Source organism: Pollicipes pollicipes, unplaced genomic scaffold, assembly GCF_011947565.3.
Source record: "Pollicipes pollicipes isolate AB1234 unplaced genomic scaffold, Ppol_2.1 Scaffold_7261;HRSCAF=8764_pilon_pilon_pilon, whole genome shotgun sequence".
Lineage (NCBI taxonomy): Eukaryota > Metazoa > Arthropoda > Thecostraca > Pollicipedomorpha > Pollicipedidae > Pollicipes > Pollicipes pollicipes.
Genome location: NW_023597054.1, coordinates 9,866,817 through 9,877,927, shown reverse-complemented (window position 1 = coordinate 9,877,927; position 11,111 = coordinate 9,866,817). Strand labels below are relative to the sequence as shown.

Sequence of the window (11,111 nt, the reverse complement as noted above, 5' to 3'; positions counted from 1 at the left end):
CACTCAGCTGCGGAGGCTATATGGCGGCACCCGTCTCACCCTAGGGGGAAGGGCGAGGAATCGGACCCCGTACCCCTGATTTCCCACACGCGCGATGGTTAACGCAAGCGCGTTAACCACTGCAATATCGGCACCCCGGCATCCTGTTCGAGTCGATCTGTTAGTGGCATGAAGTACACGCCGAAAGCAGGATGTATTTTAATGGAAGTTTCACTGCGGAAGCAAGCCCAGCGGCGTGAAGACGGGTAAGTGTTGGTGCGGGACTCTGTCCGTCTATCAAACCGTTCGGGGAGAAATGCGTCACGTTAGCATCTGTTGCGCCATACCCTCGCCTAATTCGCTAGTTTTTCGCAAAAAAACCAAACCAGAACCATCTGTTGTATGCTACTCTCGCCTGATTCCCTAGCTTTCCATAACATAGATTTATAGGGGGATGCGACCCCATGCCGTTTCCAAACGAAGGTTCTCGTGGAAAAGACAGTGGACTTGTCCCTACGAGATCTCCTAATTATTAATCAGTTTGTTGTTGCTAGTTCTATAATTGGCCCCACCAAGGTGGGTGAAAGGGTTAAATTTACCCCAAAGTCGAATTTTCAGCCTTACGCAATCGTATGTGTAAGACGATTGCGAATATTTTTTTCTTCTTCGCTCGTCACGACGACCCCGCAGCGACCCAAAACCTTGGCAGCAAGACCTTGTTCATTGCTCGATTCGAAGTGCAATGGTGTGTAGTTTTTGTGTTTTGAGGATATAGTTATGATGCAGGGCTTTAATTGAAAAGCCAACCAGCCGCGCGCGGAATCGGAATGGAATGTCGGCTGTCGATCGGAATCGTCGACTGTAGATCGCCGTGCAGCGTTCCTAAAAAACCACCACTTCTCAGGCACCGGAAAAGCTAGGCACACGTTTTTGGTGCCAAAACGCCCGCACAATCGAAGGGGCCATCGACCGGAAGGGCCTCTGTGACTAAAATTGACCTGGACGAAATCCTGTCTTCGCCACTGGTGTGGAGCGTTTGCATGCCTCCTTTCGTTCGAGGCGGGGAGGGATAGCGAAAGGGGGATGAAGGATATTTCCAGGGCGCAAATCTGCTTTAGAGTGCGTAGCATGCAATGCCGACATGAAGCGTCCCAAGTATATTCTATGATATATTTCCTTCTCATGTCGCCATAGTACGACACAATCATGTATTCCATAACTTGCCCTGCACACTGCGGCGGAGGGCCAACTGTCTTCACTTACACTTCGGGCAACCTGCCCAAAACAGCGCCACGCTGGAGCTACGGTGGGGTTCTCCACAGAAACAAACTGAACGATAAGTCGTCTGCAGAGGCGGTAAGCATGCGCGTCCTGCGTCATCCACACCTGCGTCATCGGTTACCGGCGCCCGCCGCCCCGCCCGCGGCATGCCGTGCCGTGCCGTGCCGTGCCGCTACGGCTTGAGCGCCTGCCGGTACTGGCTGATCTGCTCCAGCAGCGCCCGGTTGTTGTTGCCGCACAGACTCTCCACGTAAGCCAGCGCCTGTCGGTCGCGCTGCTCGTGCGCGATCCTGGCTGCCTCCTCTAGGTTCCTGCGGCGCGAGGGGTGCTGTCGGACCGATGATGGCGGTGCGTTTTCGGGCGCCAAAGGACATTGCGTTCTACGCGCGAGTGAAAAACGGCTCAAGAAATGGCCAAAAAAGGGCTCTTGTCCACAGGCCGCTAACACTATCCCATCGCGACGATCAGCCGCCGTGCGTCGATGTTTTGACACGAAACATCCAGAGGGTCCTGTCGCGGGAGAGACCAGGACGCTTACCCGACTTTGGCGTAGTACTTGACTTTCTTGTCGTCGGCCACCCGCGCCAGGTACTTCTTCGCCTCATGAAGGTTGCCGTGCTCCATGCACGCATCCACGAACGGCTGATGAGACCGGCCCACGACGTGAGCCCACACAGCCCACGTCGCGCAACATGCCAAAGGCGAAGCTATAGGGCGGGCAATGTTGCAATATTTGCTCCCTGATGTCTTTTGTTCTAACAATAATAAAATGCCTCCGACCGCTTCCTTTCATAACAAGATACACCTGGATTTTCGCGTCAAACTTGCCTGTCAGACTCTAGGAACACACCGACAGCAGGCACGTTATTCCCCGTACAAAGCAGAATAACTCGGCTGATCCCCGAGCCAGTCGTGCTGCACGTCAGCCGCCGTCGCCGCCGTGTGCTATACTCACCTCGTATCCCACGGGCGACTTCTTGCTCTTGGCAAACTGCTCTAGTTCGACCCACTGACTGGCCTCGGCTAGCGCCAGAAGTTTGGTCCACCAGAAACTGCAGCCGGAGGCGTGGCTTGACAGAGGCCTCGGGGAACCACACAATGCCGGGGTAGTGGCTCGGCAGAGGCCTCGGGGGAACCACACGCGACCGGGGGCGTGGCCCGACAGAGGCCTCGGGGAACCACACAATGCCGGGGTAGTGGCTCGGCAGAGGCCTCGGGGGAACCACACGTGGCCGGGGGTGTGGCCCGACAGAGGCCTCGGGGAACCACAAACAGCCGGGGGCGTAGCCCGACAGAGGCCTCGGGGAACCACACGCGGCCGGGGGTGTGGCCCGGCAAGGACCTCGGGAACCACACGCGGACGGCCGCGGCCGCCCGGCAGCGCTCCGGGACCTGGCCGTCCGCGCTACTGGAGAGAAGCAGACACCAAGACAGCTACTCCACAGGCTTAGGTGCGGCAATCACGTGCCAAGGAGAAACAATACAAATTGGCCGATCCTTTCCGACTAGTGATGCTCGTTTAGCCCTCACGTCAGCGCCCGGCGATTGTTCAGAGCAAGATACACCCGAGCATCTGACGGCGGCGACACCGAAGCGCCATCACACGACCGGCCCAGCCGGCACCCAGCGCCGCTCGGGCGCGGGGGAACCCCCGGACAGGGTTCCGCACCGTTTGTCGGAGATCTTGTACTCGGCCCGCAGGCTGTCGGCCAGCTTCAGCTCTCCGTACAGGATGAGCCGACTGATGGTGTCGTGCAGCGAGAGCCCCACGTACTCCCGGTTAAACTTCTCCTCCAGGTTTGACTGCCGGAGCGACACCGCACTGACGGACGGCCGCCCACAGAGGGAGCAGTCTGTCCAGACATTCAGGGGCTCGAAGCAGCAGCGACGGTCTAGCGGCTCAGTTGGATCAAGCAAGGGTGTAATGGGATTTATGCGTCATCCATACACAGCTAGAACAGGTGTCAGTCTTACGAAATGGTTGACTAGGATCAGTATCACGATTGGAAGTATCATTCAGACTTTTCTCCTGACCTGATTTGATGGTACATACACAACGCTTCGGTCCGGTGAGCCCCCGGCCGTCTTCAGTTGTTATGGAACCCTGAGAAGGACTGTATGGTGTTTGGGTATCAGGCATGTGTCACAAACCAAATTTTCTCCTTGGAGTTGCTGGGATTCGAACTGGGATTCGTCTTCTGAACAGGGGTGTTATGAGTCCAACACGCTACCATCGAGGTAATCGGGAAGGACAGATTAGCTCGCCCTTCGTTCCTGATTATGTTCTTCCCGGTTCGTTAGGTGGTAGAGCGCTGCATTCGCAATCAGAAGACCCCGGTTCGAAACCCAGCAATGCCGAGGGGAAACTGTGGGCCGTCACGCGTATATGGCCGAACGCCAAACACCATCCAGTCTTCCTCAGCACTCGCTAACACCTGGCGAATGCTGGACAACAGACTGGCCGAAATATTGTATTCGTACTGACCCGTCAGACAAGGACGATAGTCCGAACAATAACGTTATCCGTGGGATCAGCTCACCTGCCGTTTCAGCAGCTTGTGCTGGTCCTCAGTCTGGGTGGCGAAGAAATCGTTTTTTGCTTTCTTGAAGCAGTCCTGGGCGGCGACTAGATGTGATATGCGAAGGTCCACCCTCTGCGGCCAGGGGGCGTCTCGTGGTTCTATAGCAATCAGTGAGGCAAGGACGACGAACGACGGAAGTGTCGGACGCCACCGACATGCCTCCAAAATACTCCTAAAAAAACTCCATGGCAGCCAGTGATGGTGGTGAGTAATGAGCTGGCACGATACCCAATCTCCATCCGATCGCCTCCTGGTACTGAGCCGATCTCCCCGACTCTAAGCCTCGCTGTCTCCTGGCCGTCAGCCCTCCCGTTTCCTGCCGAACCTCCCTGGCTCTACGCTTCACCGTCTCCTGATACCCTTCTCCGACCCTTAATCGCACTACCTTCTAGCACACTTCCTTGGCCCTCAGCAGTACGACCGTCGGTAGGCCCCAGACACCCAGCCTTACTGTCTCTTGGTAGGCCTCCCTGACCCGTAGCAGGCACCTCCTTGGCCCTCAGCAGCACCACCGTCGGTAGGCCCCTGGCACCCAGCCTTACTGTCTCTTGGTAGGCCTCCCTGACCCGTAGCAGGCCTTGGCCATGAAAGTCGTCCTCCTGGATCATGGTGTCCCGCAGCAGCTCGGTCTGGCCACGGCCGCGCAGATACTTCACGTACAGAGACTGCATCAGCGGATAGTTCCTTATCAGCATCTGAAACGGGCGCCACGCAGCCGTCAGGCCCAACAAACGGCCAGGCAGCGGGGCCGGCGCTGCCAAACCTCACCAGGAGCTCAGCCCGCCCCGCCCCCAGCGCCAGCGCTCACCTGGAACTCGGCGCGCCCCCTGGCGTCGCGTAGCTGCAACAGGGCCGAGTGGGCCAGGCCCGGGTCACCCGAGGCGGCGGCGCGCTGCAAAGCCTCGTCGCACATGTTGAGGTCGATCAGCAGCGGCACGGTGCGGCGCGCCTGCTGCTCCAGCGCCAGCAGCTGGCCAGGTCAGGTCACGTCAGGTCAGCCACGCAGTGCGGCGAGCCTCCTGGTCAGGTCGGGTGGGTAGTCGGCCAGGTCAGGTAAGAGCACAGCGAGCGGGCCACGCCGGGCATCGATGCCACCCAGCCAGAGATGAGGAGCACGCTGTGCGGAAACGCCAGGCCCCCAGCAAAATGGAGACGCACCCACCACGGTTCGGCCGATAGCAGTACTATCCAAAGCACCTGTGTGTCTAACTAGCCCTAGTTGGATAATGGTGGCACAAGCAGAGCTGGACGCCGGTGCAGCAAAGCATGTCAGATCCCCGTCCGTGCCGCCCCGACACGCTCGCCGCGCCGGTCATCTGCACACCAGCCGGCCGTCATCCGGCTCACTCCCCCCGGTGATCGGTACACCAGCCCGCCGTCATCTGGCCCGCCCCGCCCCGGTGATCGGTGCGCCAGCTGGCCCGTCCCGCTCCGGCCCGTCACCTGGATGGCAGTGCCGCGCTTGCCGGCTTCGATGGCCGTCTTGGCCACGTCGGCGAACGAGATGCCCGACTGGGTGCCGAGCCGGTCGGCGATCTCGCGCGCCACGTGCTTGCCGTCCGCGCCGTCAGCGCCGGCGGCCACCACCACGTGCTTGGCCCAGGCCTCAAGAACGCGACGCTCGCCGTCGGCGCGCGGCACCTCCAGGTGGCGGCACACGCGCAGCGCCAGGAAGTGCAGCCGCCGGCGCATCAGACGGTCCAGCAGCATCGAGACGGGCATCTCGCGCAGCCTGTGGGGGACGGGCCATCGGTCGGCGTGGGGCACAGGGTGCTGCGGACAGGCGACGCAAGTGGCTGGGGCCGTGGGGCCTCAGCTCCAGCTCCAGACCAGACGGGTGGAGACTGATGTCACCCAGCCCGTCCATGGGCTGGGGTGGCAGTCGTCCAGGCAAGCGGAGAGTGGACGGGAGTTATAGTGGAATGCAATAGATGAACACGAGGATCATTGGCTGACGCAACGATGTACGTACCAGGGGAGAAGTACCACCTGAACGCGCCTTTGTCATCATCCCTGAATCGTCCCCACAGCAATCAGTTTTCTTCGCAACCGACCAAAGCCTCGCGCAAGGCACGCTCAGACAGCCGCTGCCGGCGCGCCGCACTCACTGCCCCATGGTGAGCGGCATGCCGTGGCTGTGGTGCCTCAGCGAGTTGAGCACGCGCAGATACCGGCACGTGGAGACGTACGGCTCCGGATCCATCAGCTCCGGGATAAAGCTTTTGCCGTACTGAGCCGCCTGCCAACGAGGAGAGGCCGTATAGAGGCCACCAGACGACACCCACAGTCACTAGCTGAACACACCATACTGAGCTGAAGGCGAATGACAGGAAGGACAGGAATATTCTGTATCAGCGGAAGACAATATAAGACGACAGTCATGCATTTTTCTTTTGGATGACACTCATGGGGATAAAAAAAAAACATGGACGGCTCGGAACAGGGCCAAATTACCTCCCATTATTAGACCAATATGGTATCATGACAACCAAAATAACCGCCAAAAAACACCAATTTACCACACACATGTATCGTGTGTACATGAAAAGCGGCAAATACTGGTGTGTGCGTGTGCGTGTGCGTGTGCGTGTGCGTGTGCGTGTGTGTGTGTGTGTGTGTGTGTGTGTGTGTGTGTGTGTGTGTGTGTGTGTGTGTGTGTGTGTGTGTGTGTGTGCGTGTGTCATTGAGGCTTTACGACGCACTCAGCTACTGAGGCTATTTGGCGTTGCCTGCCTCTCACCCTGGCAGGAAGGGCGGGCACCGCGGGGAATCGAACCCCGTACCACTGGTTTCCCAGACGCGCAGTGGTTAACGCAGACGCGTTTACCACTACACTACCGGAACCCCGCAAATACTGGTGTGGCTACCAAAATGTTCACATTTGAATGGCTCCTGACGTGAAGCAAAACACCAAAAGTTGTTCTAACGGCCCCAGCAGACCCAACGCAAGGCTGCCCGGTGCGCCGTCCCACGACAGGCAGCGCCGCACTGACCCTGAGCAACAGCTTCTGGAGCTCGGCACTATGCTCATGGCCGGCCGCTTCTACGCACGACGTGACGGCCTGCTTTAGCTGGTTCCAGATCATGCGCAGGTACTCGTCGGCGCGGTGGCTGCGTTTCTGAGGCCCACGACACGCCGGTCAGCGCGGCGGCCGCGGATTGCAGGCCGACTGGCGCCCGGGACAGGCATAGGGTGTGTCGCACAGAGCGGCCCAGATGGAGAGGCACACACTGAGGTGGAGGCTGATCATGGCCAGCCATGGGCAACAGCTCACAGTCGTGGCCCGAGAGTGTGGAGAATTACAACATTTACAACACAAGCGGCTGGAAATGACACAGCAACCCCATCGCATAGGTGCAGAACATGACAAGAAGTGGATCTGAGCGTCGTGTAGATGCAGCCATCAAGCACCAGCACGAGGAGAGCATGACGGCCACACGGCCCCATCAGCAGCGTCAGAGAGCCGGGCGTCACACCTCGTACTCGCGGTAGGTCTCCAGAAGGACGGCGGCCGGGTCCATGGAGCCGATGCGGAACACGGCCGCAGAGTCGCTCCACACCTGCCGGCGCAGGGCGCGCGTCACCGGACGGGGCGGAGCGAGCGGCGTCACCACCCAGCCGCGCTCTTCCTGGTGCCGATCATAGCATTGGGCTGACGAACCTACGTAACGGGGTTGTTGGGGCCGCGGGCATTATTGCGACGGCCCCTCCATAACAGAAGTCCCCCACCTACACAGAAGCATGTTGTGGCGGATTTTTCGCAGCAATGGTTTTCGCAACCCAACCAACCCATAACCGTACGGCGTGATATTTCCACCAGCCTATTGGACAATATAAGAACTGCAAGACGATGCACGACGGAACACTTCCACCCCTTTTCCACAGGTTGGTGGCCGCGCCCCGCACCTGTTCGATGAGCTCGTGGCTGTAGGCGGTGACGAGACGGATGCAGTCGTTCTCGGAGCAGAGTCGGCCGGGGGCGTCCAGCGAGTAGGTGATGGTGTCGCCGCGTCGGCTCACCACCAGCAACCGGCTCTGCCAGTAGCCGACCACCGCGTACGAGCCGCACCTGGCGGCAGATGGTGGGCGTCCGCCTCCGGTGAGGGCCTGGGGCCTGCCTCAGAGGCGCGGCTAAGGGCGTGCACCAGGGGGGCGGGAGGAGGTGTACGAGCCGCACTGGCAGCAGGTGGTGGGCGTCCGCCTCCGGTGAGGGCCTGGGGCCTGCCTCAGAGGCGCTGCTGAGGGCCGCGGACCAGGGGGGCGGGAGGAGGCGCCGACGGCGCGCGTCGCTCGGATGCGGCGACGACGCCCTGGGTGACGGTGTGACTGTGGTGAGCTGGGGGCATCGCGGCGCGGACGAGCCAGCGCGACTACACCGGGAAGCACCGCCGACGTGCGCACGACAGGCGCTATGCAGACGAAGAAGGAACACCGTCCAAGGAGGTGCAACAATTCGGTGCAAAGTGCGACACTAAAGGAGCCCTTATCCCCGCGTGTCTCACCACTCGAGCTGCTTGGCCGGCTGGCGGACTGCCTCCTGTCCTTATCTCCGCGTGTCTCACCACTCGAGCTGCTTGGCCGGCTGGCGGACTGCCTCCTGCCCTTATCCCCGCGTGTCTCACCACTCGAGCTGCTTGGCCGGCTGGCGGACTGCCTCCTGTCCTTATCCCCGCGTGTCTCACCACTCCAGCTGCTTGGCCGGCTGGCGGACTGCCTCCTGCCCTTATCCCCGCGTGTCTCACCACTCGAGCTGCTTGGCCGGTTGGCGGACTGTCTCCTGCCCTTATCCCCGCGTGTCTCACCACTCGAGCTGCTTGGCCGGCTGGCGGACTGCCTCCTGTCCTTATCCCCGCGTGTCTCACCACTCGAGCTGCTTGGCCGGCTGGCGGACTGCCTCCTGTCCTTATCCCCGCGTGTCTCACCACTCGAGCTGCTTGGCCGGCTGGCGGACTGCCTCCTGTCCTTATCCCCGCGTGTCTCACCACTCGAGCTGCTTGGCCGGCTGGCGGACTGCCTCCTGCCCTTATCCCCGCGTGTCTCACCACTCGAGCTGCTTGGCCGGCTGGCGGACTGCCTCCTGCCCTTATCCCCGCGTGTCTCACCACTCGAGCTGCTTGGCCGGCTGGCGGACTGCCTCCTGCCCTTATCCCCGCGTATCTCACCACTCGAGCTGCTTGGCCGGCTGGCAGACTGCCTCCTGCCCTTATCCCCACGTGTCTCACCACTCCAGCTGCTTGGCCGGCTGGCGGACTGCCTCCGCCCTTATCCCCGCGTTGTCTCACCACTCGAGCTGCTTGGCCGGTTGGCGGACTGCCTCCTGCCCTTATCCCCGCGTGTCTCACCACTCCAGCTGCTTGGCCGGCTGGCGGACTGCCTCCTGCCCTTATCCCCGCGTGTCTCACCACTCGAGCTGCTTGGCCGGCTGGCGGACTGCCTCCTGCCCTTATCCCCGCGTGTCTCACCACTCGAGCTGCTTGGCCGGCTGGCGGACTGCCTCCTGCCCTTATCCCCACGTGTCTCACCACTCCAGCTGCTTGGCCGGCTGGCGGACTGCCTCCTGCCTTATCCCCGCGTGTCTCACCACTCGAGCTGCTTGGCCGGCTGGCGGACTGCCTCCTGCCCTTATCCCCGCGTGTCTCACCACTCGAGCTGCTTGGCCGGCTGGCGGACTGCCTCCTGCCCTTATCCCCGCGTGTCTCACCACTCCAGTTGCTTGGCCGGCTGGCGGACGTCCGTGTCGACGGTGCAGAACACCTGGCGCAGGTCCAGTGACGTCATCACCAGATGGCCGGTGTCGGTGAGCAGGGCCAGCAGGTCACCGGCCCGGTTCGTCACCAGCTGCGTCACGCGCTGGGCGGTCGACGGCAGTGGCGCCGGCTGGCGGCACACAGCCGAAACGTGGCACTGTCACGGTAACACCAGCTCGCAAAACAGGGGACTGGCCTCGTGCGGCTGTCTAGGAATATATCAGATGGAAAATAAGCAGCCATCAGATATTATAGCAGCAACGTGACAACGATACAACCGAATAAATCACATGTCTTGTAAAACGTGCTTATGTGAAACAGTAGAGGTGCGGGGAAAGAGAAGCCAGCAGGGTGGTCAGACACAGTTGCCCTTTTAGACAAACAAGACACAGATCCGTCAAACGTGTCTCCAGTTCGCCGATAGCGCGTCAGTGCCACTGACACCATCCAAGCAGCAGGTCCATGAGGCGGGGACACGCGGTGCGCCCGCCTCACCAGTGGCTGAGCCTTGGAGTCTGCTTCCAGCAGGGAGATCTCCAGACCCTTGGCTACCAGCAGCGCCGATCGGTAGCGGCCGGCTGTCACCGCCCAGCAGCTGGGCGCTGCGCTGCCACCTGGTGGGCACGAGTACAGCCGCTGAGGTGGCCCTCGCGGACGGCTGGGCAACATGTGGCAGCCATCTGATGTCTCACTGACTCACAATAAACAGCACATCTTAGAGCCGCTACGAGCGATAACATTTGGTCACGCTGAGCTGTGACAGAAACGCCTAGAAAGTGCGACCGACCAATCCAGAGATATACTGCGTTGCCAGGCATCCGGCCGGGCCGTTGGGGACAAGGATTGGATGGTGACCTACCAGTGGCCTCCGGCAGCTTCTTCACCAGCGGCTTGTCCAGTGAAGTGGTCATGTAGAAACGGTGGTTCTTGCAGAGCACGGCCAGCCCCGTACCCTGATGGCTGAGGAACACCTCGGCTGAGGCCACCGTGTACTTCTTCACCTCCTGCGGCGACGGCGGAAGTCACGGGCGGGGAGGGGGCCTCCGACGAGCAGACATGACGACAGCATGAGGCCGGAACGGCACGCTTCAGGGGGGTAGACACCGTGGTAGTCCCATTACTTCCGAGGTGTCTCCCTCCGGCTCAACCTGTCTCACCCAGACACATACCCCGCTGAAGGCCGACCCTACGTACACCCCCCTGGTGAGAGGTGGCCACCTCTGGCGCGGCCTGTCGCAACCAGAGGCATACCCCGCTGACGGCCGATCCCGCCCACACGCCCCTGCTGGGAGTCGCCCAACCCTGGCTCAGCCACGCATCCACACAACTGACCTGGCCCAGACTGAGCGTGTGTTCCAGGCGGCCGAACATGTCGTACATGGACACCTGGCCGGCGGCGTCCACCAGCACGAGACGCTCGTCGTCGCTCCAGCCGGCGCCGACCAGCTCTCCAATCCTCTGCCACACCGCCAGGAGGTCAGAGGTCGGAGGCAGGCACTGGCAGGAGGTCAGAGGCAGAGG

At 61.0% G+C, this 11,111-nt stretch overlaps 1 protein-coding gene across 1 annotated transcript in view; it reads right to left on the bottom strand.

Annotated features, from left to right (window-relative positions):
* Positions 1-80: 80 nt before the first annotated feature.
* Positions 81-11,111, bottom strand: part of LOC119112933 (vacuolar protein sorting-associated protein 16 homolog) — a 14,876-nt gene continuing 3,845 nt past the window's right edge. Inside the window, exons 5-20 of the mRNA XM_037237235.1 lie at positions 10,923-11,048; positions 10,450-10,594; positions 10,086-10,204; positions 9,545-9,720; positions 7,750-7,912; positions 7,320-7,403; positions 6,836-6,961; positions 5,951-6,081; positions 5,286-5,574; positions 4,651-4,812; positions 4,385-4,537; positions 3,801-3,914; positions 2,930-3,063; positions 2,216-2,312; positions 1,799-1,902; positions 81-1,571 (exon numbers count right to left, since the gene is read on the bottom strand). Of these exons, the coding sequence (XP_037093130.1) occupies positions 1,433-1,571; positions 1,799-1,902; positions 2,216-2,312; positions 2,930-3,063; positions 3,801-3,914; positions 4,385-4,537; positions 4,651-4,812; positions 5,286-5,574; positions 5,951-6,081; positions 6,836-6,961; positions 7,320-7,403; positions 7,750-7,912; positions 9,545-9,720; positions 10,086-10,204; positions 10,450-10,594; positions 10,923-11,048 (2,262 nt within the window). The 3' untranslated portion in view covers positions 81-1,432. The remainder of the gene's footprint in view (positions 1,572-1,798; positions 1,903-2,215; positions 2,313-2,929; positions 3,064-3,800; positions 3,915-4,384; positions 4,538-4,650; positions 4,813-5,285; positions 5,575-5,950; positions 6,082-6,835; positions 6,962-7,319; positions 7,404-7,749; positions 7,913-9,544; positions 9,721-10,085; positions 10,205-10,449; positions 10,595-10,922; positions 11,049-11,111) is intronic.